Source organism: Tachypleus tridentatus, chromosome 3 (genome assembly GCF_004210375.1).
Source record: "Tachypleus tridentatus isolate NWPU-2018 chromosome 3, ASM421037v1, whole genome shotgun sequence".
Lineage (NCBI taxonomy): Eukaryota > Metazoa > Arthropoda > Merostomata > Xiphosura > Limulidae > Tachypleus > Tachypleus tridentatus.
The window spans coordinates 32,440,026-32,457,195 of NC_134827.1; the positions used below are offsets into that span (position 1 = coordinate 32,440,026).

At 34.9% G+C, this 17,170-nt stretch overlaps 1 protein-coding gene and 1 long non-coding RNA gene across 2 annotated transcripts in view; one reads left to right on the top strand and one right to left on the bottom strand.

Annotated features, from left to right (window-relative positions):
* The window catches only part of LOC143246649 (uncharacterized), a 26,624-nt gene continuing 9,454 nt past the window's right edge, over positions 1 to 17,170 (top strand). The window contains exons 1-2 of the long non-coding RNA XR_013026086.1: positions 1 to 241; positions 2,172 to 2,300. This is a non-coding gene — a long non-coding RNA (uncharacterized LOC143246649). The remainder of the gene's footprint in view (positions 242 to 2,171; positions 2,301 to 17,170) is intronic.
* LOC143246648 (glutamate receptor ionotropic, delta-2-like) overlaps positions 16,456 to 17,170 on the bottom strand; it is a 20,256-nt gene continuing 19,541 nt past the window's right edge. The window contains exon 6 of the mRNA XM_076493705.1: positions 16,456 to 17,022. Within this exon, the coding sequence (XP_076349820.1) occupies positions 16,782 to 17,022 (241 nt within the window). The 3' untranslated portion in view covers positions 16,456 to 16,781. The remainder of the gene's footprint in view (positions 17,023 to 17,170) is intronic.

Consider the following 17,170-nt stretch of genomic DNA (forward strand, 5'->3'; position numbering starts at 1 on the left):
GTCTGCAGCGATGCGAAACTTTCAACATGTCAATCAAAGATGATTATCTTACAAACGTGCCTCAGTGTAGTCCAAATACGCCAACTCGTACAACAATTTCGGTTCCTTACCCGAGTGTAGACAGGTAACCTTGGTGTGATCAAAAAGAACAAAGAAACATTATTTTTACCGTGTCATGGTTGACTTACCGAGTAATAGCAAGACTTTCTACTCGTAGTAGTGGAAGAGATAAGTGCGAGAGGTTAGTTAGATATTTTATGAAATTACAGTATTTAGTTTGTAGTCGATGGAGTATTACATCATTACACTGGAACATGTAATAATTTTAATTAACTCGCTCTAATACCAAGAAATATATTATGCTGAAGTATCACTTACCGTAACACGTAAAATATTAGGCCTAATTTGCGTATACATTGAGTTCTTACACATACATTATCGTTTTTATTGGTGATGTCAGTTGCTATCCTGTTATTAATTTACCGATAGAAGAATTATGTGTGTCTTTTATACCAAAAAAGAATATCCTGTTTTGCACAGTTCGATGATCGACTGATAATTAAAAATTAAAACTAATAACTTGATGGAACTTCCTGGAACGCTCTAAATTCTCCGTGACTTCTTGCTTTGCGAGTCGTTAAATTGGTTTTGATAGATGAAGACTTGAGATTCATCGACTTTTTTTTTTAGTCATCTTTACTAACCCTAGTCGTGACTTCCAGCAGCACGAACTTGACCAATAAATCAAGAAATTGTCGGATTTCTTTCGTGACATCTATGTTAATGGTTGGAATTAACGTTTAATCTAACAAAATATACTATTTATTCACTGTAATTCCAGAAGAAAGCAGGTTTTGTATATCGAATGAGAAATAAAACTTTCCTTCCTTCTTCCACAGTTACGGTAGTCGTTTGCATTAAGTCGAAGAGAAAGAATTTGAAATTTTCGAAAATTAGCGATTTGGTTTGAATTTCGCGCAAAGATACACGAGAGCTAGCTGAGCTAACCGTCCCTAATTTAGGAGTGATAGACTTAAAGGAAAGCAGCTAGTTAACACCATTTACCACCAACTCTTTAACTACTATTTTACCAAAGAATAGTGGGATTGGTCGTTACATTAGAATGCCCCACACCTGAAAGGACGAACATATTCGGTGATGAGGATTCAAAGCCTAACTCCCAGGCCATACTGGGCCTGAAAATTGACGAAGAAATCAGTTTTTACATTCTTTTGCTACAATAAAAGGCAAGTTTCTGGAACAGCTGAGAAGCACATGTTGAAACCCTTTGATTTATTGTACCTACGGTCAAAACACTTACACATCAGCAGTGAGAAAAAAATCAGAATTTCATAAAATAATGAACATAATTGTACCTATTTAAGGATATCATTGTTTGTTTTTCTGATGTTCGCCATCCAACTTGAAATGATAAACTGCAGGTAAGACACTAGTGAACAATACCTACCGCTAACGTTTGGGCAATTCTTGTCTGACTATAGTGTGAGATATGACTGTCACGCTTATAATGCATTCATTGTCAAAATTGCGAACTGCTCTTTGTTTCTTCTCCATTAATGGGACGCAAAAGTTAGTCCCACGTATTCATAGCCTGGCACGCGCTAACCGCTAGGCCACGCTTAAGTCTGTACTAGACTTAGTACAATCTAATTTGCCATTTAACACTTATATCACAGTCGCAGTTTAACTTATGGATCGGGTGTGACCAGTGGATAGTGTTGCAGATTCGAGTGCCCTTGGCTTGTTACTACAAAAAACTACATTTCTCATTTTGTGGCAATATAGTCAAGTACCACTATTTTATAAGATCTATCCAACTGTTGTCAGCAAGTGTTGTTAAATATCTATTTTCCCTCTAGTTTATAAGTTCCATATTAGTGACGGACAGTGCTGATATTCCTTGGGTAGCTTTGCGCGAATATCTTTAAAAAATGAGCCCAAAGGTTAACCTGTTATTCACATAACTCGTAGAATATGATCGTTTTAAATGAATATTTTAAAGTACGAATAAAACTAAATAATTATAGAGCATACGAATTGTGTTTATTTTACTCTCCAATAATTTTGAGCATTTACAATTAATAAATAATATCCTCACGTATCATCTGCTTCTTTCTAAAAATTAATTTTATATCCCAACTATTTTTCAGATTAAGAAACGTCTGACAATCGCTATTGATCGGAATGGATTATCTTGAAGACAAGATTATCCATGCTAATCGCTGATTAACATAGCCCAGAAGATTCGATAATGGATAAACAATGATGGCCTTAGCTTAGTAAGTTAAATATTTTTAAGCCTATGTTAAGTTTAATAACTATTGATGACTGAAATTACTTGTTTTAAAATATCCAATATTAGATTTAGCCTAATAATCACTGGTGGACAAAACTACGTAACCCATCGTCTTAAGATTTGATTTGATCTATTAATTACTGATGACTAAAAATTCTTGTCTTAAAATCTGTAATATTAGATTTGATCTAATGATCATTGGTGGATAAAAGTACGTAACCCCTAATATTTAGGATTAGATTGGATCTATTAATTACTGATGACACTAAAAATTCATGTCTTAAAATGTTTAATATTAGATTTGGTCTAATAATCACTGGTGGACAAAAGTACGTAACTTCTTGTCTTAAGATTAGATTTGATCTGTTATTCATCGGTAGAGGGATCTAATGAATTTTAAACTTTTAAGACTGAGTTGAATCTAATAACCTTTCATAAGTTAACCAACCTTCTAGTATTTTCTTCAAATTCGATTTTTTCTCCATTGAACTGTAACAAGAAAAGGTAAGTCTAACCTTATTATTCCATTTCACTGAATCTGTCTTCAATCGGTAAAGCTAAATTAGATTTGTACAACTCTCTGTTTTCTCATGAAGAAATGTTTCATTGGGTTAAAAAAACTTAAATAAGTTCTCCATAGAATTACATGCACTTCCATCTATGTGTAAACTGTTTGCGCCCCACATTTCTTCTGGGGGTCTATATTACAGGGTCTTTCATAACATATAAAACAATTTAAACAAATAACCTCAACTCTGCATTAATCCCCAAAGGTGTAAGCGGGCATAGCCTGGCGTCGTCTGGTATTAGAGTGCTGGACTCACAATCTTTTTGACGTGGGCTCGAATCTCCGTCTCCGAACGTGCTTGCGTTATAATATGACAGTCAATCCCACTATTCGTGGGTAAAAGCGGAGCCCAACAGTTGGCGGTAGGTGGTGTTAACTAACCAACTTTTCTATTGTCTGTCACTGCTAAATTAAAGACGACTAGTGCAGCTAGTCCTCAACTAACTTAGACCAAAATTCAAAACAAAACAAACTAGTACAGCTTGGATATCCAGTTAATAGTACATAATAGTAATAGTAACAGTAATAGTAATAGTACATTTTAAAATAAATCGCTTCATCCACATTTCTGTATTCACTTCTTTACACATCGTGGGCTCTACTGCTTGTGAAGAGTATATACATGTATGAATGACTCGGCCCCACCAGTAGTTAACAGTATATACATGTATGAATGACTGGGCCCCACCAGTAGTTAACAGTATATACATGTATGAATGACTGGGCCCCACCAGTAGTTAACAGTATATACATGTATGAATGACTGGGCCCCACCAGTAGTTAACAGTATATACATGTATGAATGACTGGGCCCCACCAGTAGTTAACAGTATATACATGTATGAATGACTGGGCCCCACCAGTAGTTAACAGTATATACATGTATGAATGACTGGGCCCCACCAGTAGTTAACAGTATATACATGTATGAATGACTGGGCCCCACCAGTAGTTAACAGTATATACATGTATGAATGACTGGGCCCCACCAGTAGTTAACAGTATATACATGTATGAATGACTGGGCCCCACCAGTAGTTAACGGTATATGTATGTATGAATGACTGGGCCCCACCAGTAGTTAACGGTATATACATGTATGAATGACTGGGCCCCACCAGTAGTTAACGGTATATACATGTATGAATGACTGGGCCCCACCAGTAGTTAACAGTATATACATGTATGAATGACTGGGCCTAACCAGTAGTTAACAGTATATACATGTATGAATGACTGGGCCCCACCAGTAGTTAACAGTATATACATGTATGAATGACTGGGCCCCACCAGTAGTTAACGGTATATACATGTATGAATGACTGGGCCCCACCAGTAGTTAACGGTATATACATGTATGAATGACTGGGCCCCACCAGTAGTTAACGGTATATACATGTATGAATGACTGGGCCCCACCAGTAGTTAATAGTATATACATGTATGAATGACTGGGCCACCAGTTAACCATGTATGAATGACTAGTAGTTAATAGTATATACATGTATGAATGACTGGGCCCCACCAGTAGTTAACGGTATATACATGTATGAATGACTGGGCCCCACCAGTAGTTAATAGTATATACATGTATGAATGACTGGGCCCCACCAGTAGTTAACAGTATATACATGTATGAATGACTGGGCCCCACCAGTAGTTAATAGTATATACATGTATGAATGACTGGGCCCCACCAGTAGTTAACGGTATATACATGTATGAATGACTGGGCCCCACCAGTAGTTAACAGTATATACATGTATGAATGACTGGGCCCCACCAGTAGTTAACGGTATATGTATGTATGAATGACTGGGCCCCACCAGTAGTTAACGGTATATACATGTATAAATGACTGGGCCCCACCAGTAGTTAACGGTATATACATGTATGAATGACTGGGCCCCACCAGTAGTTAACAGTATATACATGTATGAATGACTGGGCCCCACCAGTAGTTAACAGTATATACATGTATGAATGACTGGGCCCCACCAGTAGTTAACGGTATATACATGTATGAATGACTGGGCCCCACCAGTAGTTAACAGTACATAAACATGTGAATGACTGGGCCCCACTAGTAGTTAACAGTATATGAACATGTGAATGACTGGGCCCCACTAGTAGTTAACAGTACATAAACATGTGAATAATTTGAAGATTAACTGTAAAAAACAAACAAACCTAATTTAATATGATTTATGTTCATAATTACATACGTCTCTGAAAAAAATATTAATTTTTGTTAATCTATACGTTTACTTTTAAATATTTATTCTCTCTTCTCGTAACGAATGATTCACATTAAATATTAACGTTAATTAATGTTAATCCATCACGTTGAATTAAATTACATTTTTATCCTTACGTCGTAAGAGGTTTTAATTAAGGTTTTTCAAAGCAGATTGATAAATGGAAATAATACGTCATTTGATTACTTACGGAAAAAACTTTTTGTTATTTAATAGGGAAACCACCAGAGGGAAATTAATGTGGTTTGTTCCATGCGTCAAAAGTGCGAATTTATTGATGACAGGCTGTTAAGTGCTGTTGAAGCGAATATTTCAATGATTATTTATAATTAAAAGACAGAGTGCGTAATTACTGCTTTTGTTGCAACAATATTACGTGTATTTTGTTTATTACTTTAAAGTTTTTCAATGCAAATGTTAAAAATACTTTATTTCGATCTGGTTCTGTAGTGGGAAGTTGTTATTGTTTGTTGTTTTTAATTTAAGCACAAAGCTACACAATGGGTTATCTGTATTGTGCCCACCACGGGTATCAAAACCCGGTTTTGAACCGTTGTATGCCTGCAGAAATACCGCTGACTAAACTAAAATTATTTTGTTTTGAATTGTGCGCAAAACTACATGGGAGCTCTCTGCATCAGCCACACCTTAAATTTGCAGTGATAGACATGAGAGAAGGCAGCTAGTCTTCACCACTCACTTTCAGTTCTTGGGCTACACTTTCGAAAACGATTAATGTGATTGATCGTCACATTATAGCGTTACCAGGCTGAAAGGGTGATCAGGTTTAATGACGGAGGTTCGAACTCGATTGCGAGTGGAACGCCCTAATCACCAAGGCCTAAATAATAACAAAGCGAGCAATGACTCCTTGCGATTGGCCCATACTTAAGTAAAACTTTTAAAACGTAGTCAATTTTAGATCCGCTTATAAAGTCCTTAAGTTTAAATTTGAATAACGTGAATGTGGATTTTAACTTTAATGTCGTTTCTAACAATATTTGAAAAAAGAATAAAAATATAAATACGAGTTTTCCCTTTTGTAAAGTTATTAGTGCAAAATTTTGCGAAAGTAAACTGAACAGGTCGATAATGTTTTTATTTGAAAAAAGTTTAGATTTGTTTCTGAATTTCGCGCAAAAATACACGAGGGTTATCTGAGCTAGACGTTCTTAATTTAGCAATGTAAGACTAGAGGGAAGGCAACGAATCATCGCCACCCACCGCCACCTCTTGGACTACTCTTTTACCAACAGATACGGGGATTGACCGTCACATTATAACGCCCGAATAGCTGAGAGGGCGAAAACGTTTGGTGTGACGGAGATTCGAACCCGCGACCTTCGGATTACGAGATGAATGCCTTAAGGAAAGGTACGAGAGTCTGAGGAAAGAAGATACTGTAATAAATAGGTATAAATAGTTTCAGTGAAGAGAGAAAAATGTCCCTGTTGACTCAATGGTAAATCTAAGGGAACTTATAGCACTAAAAATATAATTTCGACACTCGAGGCGGGCATATCACAGACAGTCCATCGTGTGCCTCCGCGCTGACAACAAACAAGTAAGAAATAAGGTTAATAAGTTTATAATATTATGTTTATAGATCAATTTGCAAGAAAGGAGACATGAACGACCAAGTGGGAACAGGAGTTCGAAAAGCTTCAGTTCTTAGCGAGAGAAACGGCTATATATGTCAGCCAATCTTCAGTTATTGGTTTTCTATCCAAAGTAATGGCTAGATATGTCAGCCAATCTTCAGTTAATGGTTTTCTATCCAAAGAAATGGCTAGATATGTCAGCCAATCTTCAGTTATTGGTTTTCTATCCAGAGAAATGACTAGATTTGTCAGCCAATTCTCAGTTCTTGGTTTTCTAACTAGAGAAACGGCTAGATATGTCACCCAATCTTCAGTTATTGGTTTTCTATCCAAAGAAATGGCTAGATATGTCAGCCAATCTTCAGTTATTAGTTTTCTATCCAAAGAAATGGCTAGATATGTCAGCCAATCTTCAGTTATTGGTTTTTTATCCAGAGAAATGACTAGATTTGTCAGCCAGTCTTCAGTTATTCGTTTTCTATCCAAAGAAATGGCTAGGTATGTCACCCAATCTTCAGTTATTGGTTTTCTATCCAGAGAAATGGCTAGATATGTCACCCAATCTTCAGTTATTGGTTTTCTATCCAAAGAAATGGCTAGATATGTCAGCCAATCTTCAGTTAATGGTTTTCTATCCAAAGAAATGGCTAGATATGTCAGCCAATCTTCAGTTAATGGTTTTCTATCCAAAGAAATGGCTAGATTTGTCAGCCAATCTTCAGTTATTGGTTTTCTATCCAAAGAAATGGCTAGATATGTCAGCCAGTCTTCAGTTAATGGTTTTCTATCCAAAGAAATGGCTAGATATGTCACCCAATCTTCAGTTATTGGTTTTCTATCCAAAGAAATGGCTAGATATGTCAGCCAATCTTCAGTTATTGATTTTCTATCCAAAGAAATGGCTAGATATGTCAGCCAATCTTCAGTTATTGGTTTTCTATCCAGAGAAATGACTAGATTTGTCAGCCAATTCTCAGTTCTTGGTTTTCTAACTAGAGAAACGGCTAGATATGTCAGCCAATCTTCAGTTATTGGTTTTCTAACTAGAGAAACGGCTAGATATGTCAGCCAATCTTCAGTTACAAACCTTTTAGTTAGAGAAATAACTAGATTTGTAAGACAAGAAAGCTGTATCTACACTATCCTCCATATATTACAATATCCTTCCTAAAATATTGTTTACCCTCAGTATAAGTGCGTTAACTTTATGGACTTACTACGCTAAAATCCTGGGTTTCATTCTCACATTTGGACATAGCAGATGCCCCACTGTGGCTCTGCTTTAAAATAAACAAACGTAACAGTTTCTTAAGCTAAAATATCGTATCGCTTGCACTGATGCTTTACAACTATACATGTGAAGGTGCAAATATAAGGTATCATTTGGATTCTGTTTCCAGCTTAGTAGAAGTTACTCTACATGTAAGATTTCTACAAATAAGAACTTTTTTACCAAAATCTACAGAAGCATTTAAAAAACATACATAGTTATATTTATTATGCGAATTTGCGGGATTTTCGGTGATAAAGCTCTCTAGTTGTTGTCCTTGTTCAGGAAAATCATTCCTACACTATTATGGCCCGGCATGGCCAAGTGTGTTAAAGCGTTCGACTCGTAACCCGAGGGTCACGGGTTCGAAACCCGGTCGCACCAAACATGCTCGCCCTTTCAGCCGTGGGGGCGTTATAATGTTACGGTCAATCCAACTATTCGTTAGTAAAAAAAAAATAGCCCATGAGTTGGCGGTGGGTGGTGATGACTAGCTGCCTTCCCTCTAGTCTTACACTGCTAAATTAGGGACGACTAGCGCAGATAGCCCTCGAGGAGCTTTGCGCGAAATTCAAAAAAACAAACAAAAACGAAACCTACAGTATTAGAGCTCGGGAATTTCACATCCGTCTAGAAACTGTGTAGTGAACCACTACCAACAAAACTGCCAAACAGAAGTCAAGAAAAAGGTAACCCAGAGCAGAGTACTAGCCAAGGTAGACAAGTTTGTAATTGTACCAGAACTTACAAAGAAGAAAACTGAAAGCATTGGTGTTAATGATTCAAATAACGTAACCAGAAAAAGGATTAATGCAATAGATTTAGTGGGAAAAACTGCATCCAAGAATTGTTTGTTTTGACTTTCGCGCAAACTTGCATGATAGCTATCTGTGCTAGCCGTCCATAAATTTGCAGTGTAAGACTAGAAGGAAGGCAGACAGTCTTCACCACCCACCGCCAACTCTTGGGATACTCTTTTACTAATGAATAGTTGGATTGACTATCACATTATAACGCCCCCACGACTGAAAGAGCTAGCATGTTTGGTGTGACAGGGATTCGAACCCGCGATTCTCAGAACATGAGTCAAGTTGCCATGTCGGGCCCTATTTGGTTATTATTAAGGTGTTTCGGGATACAAAATTATCGTTTCATTTGTATTTTTTTTCTTATAGCAAAGCTACATCGGGCTATCTGCTGAGCCCACCAAGAGGAATTGAACCTCTAATTTTAGTGTTGTAAATCTGTAGACTTACCGCTGTACTAGCGTGGGTCTTATCGTTTCGTGTCAAGAGTAGTATTACGTAGGAATTATTAAGTTGTTTCAAGATCTACAAAATACTATTAAGTTGTAACGACAATATTATTCGGTTATCGTTGTGTCTCTACTAATCCAAAATCTACATGGTAATGTTTGAACTCTTTTCAATATTTTCTTTAGATGTTTTGCACTGTTTGCTAGAGGGAGTTGTGATATGTTTGGAGTTTAGATACGAGAGATTATTTTACAAGTATTTGACTGTTTAGTTTTATTTAATAGACCTTTCGTTCGTGCTGGCTTGTAGAATTTGTGTTGAAATGAATAAAACGCATTCATTTCCGTGTCTCCCGGTGGGGCATCTGTAGGTCTATGGATTGACAATGTTTCCTTGCGATGGACACAGCAGTTAGTCCAATAAGGCTTTGCTCCAGAACAAACGAATTAAGTTTCGTTAATTAACAGGCTTTGCATTATTTTTACCAACGCCTCCTATTGGCACAGCGGTATTCCTGTAGACTCACACCGTTAGAAACCGGGTTACCAAATTAAAAAAACAAACCGCTCGACAAAATTATCCTTACTTAAGATAACTACAGTGAATATAATCAGAACACATTTACGTACGTTGCCTTATCTCTGCAATACCAGTTTATCCTGTGATGTAATATCAGTGTCTTATTTAGTTCAGTTTTTAATCACAATGACGCAGCGTAAAGTTAACTTAAGAGACGCAATAAAATCAATAAAACATTGCTTCGTAATCCAAATTTTGTCGAAGGCACCAAACTCTAGATGACTCACAACAGCAGATGTGAGTATATGTGTCCTATTCCAACAAACAGTGCTTTATGGGTGTATCTAGGTATTGCCGATTACATGTGTTCATTGATTGGAACTATTGTTGATAGCAACGAGAAACGTTAATAAAACTGCTGTAATTTTACGGTGCTTATAACACAGTAAATTTAATGTAAAGGCCTTATACCTTTGGCCACAGTAAAAACTGTAAAACCACGAGAAATTGTCCGCATAGTCTTAAACATTTGATTCATTGTTTTGTTGAGCCAGGTGTGACCAACTAGTTAATTTGTCTGCATGTAAATGCGAGGATTTGTGATACGAGCCTCGTTGCTGCTAGAATATACTCCTCACTTTGGAGTCGAGAGTTTGTTAAAAGTATAATAATCAAACCCCAATAAGAGTTGGTGGCCACTGTGGTTGAACTGCTGAATTGATCAGTCCAGATAACTTTTAAAATAATTGTTCTTTTCCAAACTCAGATCTTTTTATTCTTTCATTTTGTATAATTTATCTATATCGAAATTCTTGATGAAAGAAATTTTTAAATAGATACATTTTCTATTGTAAACACTAAAATCTCCCGATACTTCCAGGTCCTTGGTTCGAGGCTTAACTAAAGCCCTTACTCACCATGACTTTATATCATATCCCAGATTATTACTTGTATTTCAGGGAAAGGGCAAATGTCCTTAAGCAGAGTTCAATCATTCCATATTTAAGGAAAGGGTAAAGGTCAAACATTGATGAAAGAATTCCGACGTTACCTCTGATCCTAGCGCCAAAATCCCAAAACATTTAAGTTATTTCTCAATAATTACAATAACTTGTCTTTCTAAGTATTACACGCTCTACGATAGCTTAAATATTATGGTTTTTTGTATTTTTATCTCTTGCCAAATTTGATTTGAATTTCGCCCAAAGTTACACCTGTTTCCAAGTTGTTAGGATAAACGTTATATATTCATATGCAGTACTACACTATAAACGTTGTAATTTGTAAAATCTCTGTTACAAACTATTTGGATCACTCGCTGTCTCTACAGTTGCTTTCTAGTAAACTTTCTGTGTCATGTTCTCTCTGCAGTTGTTGTCTACCAATAAGTGTAAGGTTGTGGTTTGTTATTTCTATACTTGTTGTCTAGTAATGTAGTGTAAGGTTGTGGTTTGTTATTTCTATACTTGTTTCTAGTAATGTAGTGTAAGGGTGTTGTTTGTTATTTCTATACTTGTTGTCTAGTAATGTAGTGTAAGGTTGTGGTTTGTTATTTCTATACTTGTTGTCTAGTAATGTAGTGTAAGGTTGTGGTTTGTTATTTCTATACTTGTTGTCTAGTAATGTAGTGTAAGGTTGTGGTTTGTTATTTCTATACTTGTTGTCTAGTAATGTAGTGTAAGGTTGTGGTTTGTTATTTCTATACTTGTTGTCTAGTAATGTAGTGTAAGGTTGTGGTTTGTCATTTCTATACTTGTTGTCTAGTAATGTAGTGTAAGGTTGTGGTTTGTTATTTCTACACTAGTTTCTAGTAATGTAGTGTAAGGTTGTGGTTTGTTATTTCTATACTTGTTGTCTAGTAATGTAGTGTAAGGTTGTGGTTTGTTATTTCTATACTTGTTTCTAGTAATGTAGTGTAAGGTTGTGGTTTGTTATTTCTATACTTGTTTCTAGTAATGTAGTGTAAGGGTGTTGTTTGTTATTTCTATACTTGTTGTCTAGTAATGTAGTGTAAGGTTGTGGTTTGTTATTTCTATACTTGTTTCTAGTAATGTAGTGTAAGTAGGTGTGTGTTTGTTATTTCTATACTTGTTGTTTCTAGTAATGTAGTGTAAGGTTGTGGTTTGTTATTTCTATACTTGTTTCTAGTAATGTAGTGTAAGGTTGTGGTTTGTTATTTCTATACTTGTTTCTAGTAATGTAGTGTAAGGGTGTTGTTTGTTATTTCTATACTTGTTGTCTAGTAATGTAGTGTAAGGTTGTGGTTTGTTATTTCTATACTTGTTTCTAGTAATGTAGTGTAAGGTTGTGGTTTGTTATTTCTATACTTGTTGTCTAGTAATGTAGTGTAAGGTTGTGGTTTGTTATTTCTATACTTGTTTCTAGTAATGTAGTGTAAGGTTGTGGTTTGTTATTTCTATACTTGTTGTCTAGTAATGTAGTGTAAGGTTGTGGTTTGTTATTTCTATACTTGTTTCTAGTAATGTAGTGTAAGGGTGTTGTTTGTTATTTCTATACTTGTTGTCTAGTAATGTAGTGTAAGGTTGTGGTTTGTTATTTCTATACTTGTTTCTAGTAATGTAGTGTAAGGTTGTGGTTTGTTATTTCTATACTTGTTTCTAGTAATGTAGTGTAAGGGTGTTGTTTGTTATTTCTATACTTGTTGTCTAGTAATGTAGTGTAAGGTTGTGGTTTGTTATTTCTATACTTGTTGTCTAGTAATGTAGTGTAAGGTTGTGGTTTGTTATTTCTATACTTGTTGTCTAGTAATGTAGTGTAAGGTTGTGGTTTGTTATTTCTACACTAGTTTCTAGTAATGTAGTGTAAGGTTGTGGTTTGTTATTTCTATACTTGTTGTCTAGTAATGTAGTGTAAGGTTGTGGTTTGTTATTTCTATACTTGTTTCTAGTAATGTAGTGTAAGGTTGTGGTTTGTTATTTCTATACTTGTTTCTAGTAATGTAGTGTAAGGGTGTTGTTTGTTATTTCTATACTTGTTGTCTAGTAATGTAGTGTAAGGTTGTGGTTTGTTATTTCTATACTTGTTTCTAGTAATGTAGTGTAAGGGTGTTGTTTGTTATTTCTATACTTGTTGTCTAGTAATGTAGTGTAAGGTTGTGGTTTGTTATTTCTATACTTGTTGTCTAGTAATGTAGTGTAAGGTTGTGGTTTGTTATTTCTATACTTGTTGTCTAGTAATGTAGTGTAAGGTTGTGGTTTGTTATTTCTATACTTGTTTCTAGTAATGTAGTGTGTTGTTTGTACTTGTTGTCTAGTAATGTAGTGTAAGGTTGTGGTTTGTAGTAATGGTGTAAGGTTGTGGTTTGTTATTTCTATACTTGTTGTCTAGTAATGTAGTGTAAGGTTGTGGTTTGTTATTTCTATACTTGTTGTCTAGTAATGTAGTGTAAGGGTGTTGTTTGTTATTTCTATACTTGTTGTCTAGTAATGTAGTGTAAGGTTGTGGTTTGTAGCTAGTAAGGTTGTGGTTTGTTATTTCTATACTTGTTGTCTAGTAATGTAGTGTAAGGTTGTGGTTTGTTATTTCTATACTTGTTGTCTAGTAATGTAGTGTAAGGTTGTGGTTTGTTATTTCTATACTTGTTGTCTAGTAATGTAGTGTAAGGGTGTTGTTTGTTATTTCTATACTTGTTGTCTAGTAATGTAGTGTAAGGTTGTGGTTTGTTATTTCTATACTTGTTGTCTAGTAATGTAGTGTAAGGGTGTTGTTTGTTATTTCTATACTTGTTGTCTAGTAATGTAGTGTAAGGTTGTGGTTTCTTATTTCTATACTTGTTTCTAGTAATGTAGTGTAAGGTTGTGGTTTGTTATTTCTATACTTGTTTCTAGTAATGTAGTGTAAGGTTGTGGTTTGTTATTTCTATACTTGTTGTCTAGTAATGTAGTGTAAGGGTGTTGTTTGTTATTTCTATACTTGTTGTCTAGTAATGTAGTGTAAGGTTGTGGTTTGTTATTTCTCTACTTGTTGTCTAGTAATGTAGTGTAAGGTTGTGGTTTGTTATTTCTATACCTGTTGTCTAGTAATGTAGTGTAAGGTTGTGGTTGTCATTTCTATACTTGTTGTCTAGTAATGTAGTGTGAGGTTGTGGTTTGTTATTTCTATACTTGTTGTCTAGTAATGTAGTGTAAGGTTGTGGTTTGTTATTTCTATACCTGTTGTCTAGTAATGCAGTGTAAGGGTGTTGTTTGTTATTTCTATACTTGTTGTCTAGTAATGTAGTGTAAGGTTGTGGTTTGTTATTTCTCTACTTGTTGTCTAGTAATGTAGTGTAAGGTTGTGGTTTGTTATTTCTATACTTGTTGTCTAGTAATGTAGTGTAAGGTTGTGGTTTGTTATTTCTATACTTGTTGTCTAGTAATGTAGTGTAAGGTTGTGGTTTGTTATTTCTCTACTTGTTGTCTAGTAATGTAGTGTAAGGTTGTGGTTTGTTATTTCTATACTTGTTGTCTAGTAATGTAGTGTAAGGTTGTGGTTTGTTATTTCTATACTTGTTGTCTAGTAATGTGTTGTGAGGTTGTGGTTTGTTATTTCTATACTTGTTGTCTAGTAATGTGTTGTGAGGTTGTGGTTTGTTATTTCTATACTTGTTGTCTAGTAATGTAGTGTAAGGTTGTGGTTTGTTATTTCTATACTTGTTGTCTAGTAATGTAGTGTAAGGTTGTGGTTGTTATTTCTATACTTGTTGTCTAGTAATGTAGTGTAAGGTTGTGGTTTGTTATTTCTATACTTGTTGTCTAGTAATGTAGTGTAAGGTTGTGGTTTGTTATTTCTATACTTGTTGTCTAGTAATGTAGTGTAAGGTTGTGGTTTGTTATTTCTATACTTGTTGTCTAGTAATGTAGTGTAAGGTTGTGGTTGTTATTTCTATACTTGTTGTCTAGTAATGTAGTGTAAGGTTGTGGTTGTTATTTCTATACTTGTTGTCTAGTAATGTAGTGTAAGGTTGTGGTTTGTTATTTCTATACTTGTTTCTAGTAATGTAGTGTAAGGTTGTGGTTTGTTATTTCTATACTTGTTGTCTAGTAATGTAGTGTAAGGTTGTGGTTTGTTATTTCTATACTTGTTGTCTAGTGATGTAGTGTAAGGTTGTGGTTTGTTATTTCTATACTTGTTGTCTAGTGATGTAGTGTAAGGTTGTGGTTTGTTATTTCTACACTAGTTTCTAGTAATGTGTTGTGATTTTGTAGTTTATTTCTATACTTCTTGTCTAGTAATGTAGTGTAAGGTTGTGGTTTGTTATTTTTACACTAGTTTCTAGTAATCTGTTGTAAGGTTGTGGTTTGTTATTTTTACACTAGTTTCTAGTAATGTGTTGTAAGGTTATGGTTTGTTATTTTTACACTAGTTTCTAGTAATGTGTTGTGAGGTTATGGTTTGTTATTTTTACACTAGTTTCTAGTAATGTGTTGTAAGGTTATGGTTTGTTATTTTTACACTAGTTTCTAGTAATGTGTTGTGAGGTTGTGGTTTATTTCTACACTTGTTGTCTAGTAATGTAGTGTAAAGTTGTGTTTTGTTATTTCTACAATTGTTGTCTACCAAGTATTGTAATAATTAATTATTGTCTGTGTTGGCTTCAGTATAATAATAATTACTTGTCTGTGTTATCTTCAGTACTGTAGTAATTACTTGTTGCCTGTGTTAAGTTCAGTAATTGTAATAACTACTTACTGCCTATGTTGGCTTCAGTATTGTAATAATTAATTATTGTCTGTGTTGGCTTCAGTATTGTAATAATTAATTATTGTCTGTGTTGGCTTCAGTATTGTAGTAATTAATTATTGTCTGTGTTGGCTTCAGTATTGTAATAATTACTTCTACTGTTTTCAACAGCGTATATTGTGAACACTACATACAGCTAGTCTACGTTAATATTTTTAGTTTAGTGTAAACACGGTTTTCTGTGAGATTTCAGTGATGTAGTCCAGTTGTTCTCGAACACCACCTGAATACTTTAATCTCAGTCAACAGTGGAATTTTTACACAATGGTGTTGTTTATACGGAACCAAAGATTCAGAAATGTTGGCATAGTACGGATGCTCGTATTTTCTTCATGTGTTGTGTTATTACTTAAGTGAAATTTAATATCTCGCATTACTCATAAAACCGTTTGGTAGTTCGTAGTGGTTTCATAGTTTAAAATTTGTTTGTTTAGAATTAAGCACAAAGTTACACAATGGGCTATCTGCGCTCTGTCCACCACAAGTATCGAAACCCGATTTCTAGCGTTGTGAGTCTACAGACATACCTCTGTGCCACGAGAGGGCGGTAGTTTAAAGAAGTTGTTAATTCGCTTTTCGGTTATTAAATCGTTATATAAAGTATTAGATTTAGGCCTAAATAACTTTTCTGCTAAAATAGGACTAAATCAATTCTAACTTTTATCTTTAACTTCAGATTTGCTGTTTTAGAAAGTTCTTTCTTGCTTTAGTTCACGAATTTCGAGGCCTTTTCTCACTATACATATGTCAAACTGAATACTATAAGATTACTATAACTTATTATTGCAAGGTTTAACAATATTGTTGATTTATCTAGGCTTAGGCTAAAATACATTTTACCAACTGAACCATAGTTATAACTCTATATATTTACTTCATACTGTGAAGTGCCTGCATTTTACATCATTTTATAACACGTGCACACAGTTCTACTTACTTATTTATAATTTGTAACCGTTCTTCTTTTAAAGAGAAATATTGTTTATCAGTGAAAACAATGCTACAGAGCACAATGTAATAAAATAAAACCGTAAACTTCTGTAACAATGAAACAGACATAATACATGTAAAGCTAGTTTGTAGTTTCGTGTTGTTTTCAAGTGCTAACATCTTCACCGTGTAACTTATCCTAGTGTTTTCCGCAACATCGGTGCCTTTAGGGTGATATATCTCATTCGAGGCCTTTAGTGATATAACTTAATTTAGTGCTTTTGGCGATATACTTTGTATTAGCGCCTTTATCCATGTCTTTAAATTCGTTGGAGTTTGTTTTCCGAAACTTTCCGGAGTTTATAAAAAAGTAATTCAAACACAAAGGCAGTAGTTGCTATGGCAATACATATAGCCCAGAGGATGAAGATGGCCCATAGATCTTCTACTGCCAGAGCCCTTGCCCTGTCTCCTCCATCTTGGTCCAAACATCTGTCAAGATCACCGTTCATTTGATCCAGCCATTTGTCCACCATGCCTGCTTCGACCATCCAACGAATTCTAAATAGATAGTAATAATAATTTCTCAGCTATATAAACTCTTTCAGGGACACGGTTTGATTTGTATCATGACAACTTAATTGTGGTGTTTTAACGACAACAGGGTGTGTTTAAATATATTAATAATGTTGTTTTTCAAAAATAATGT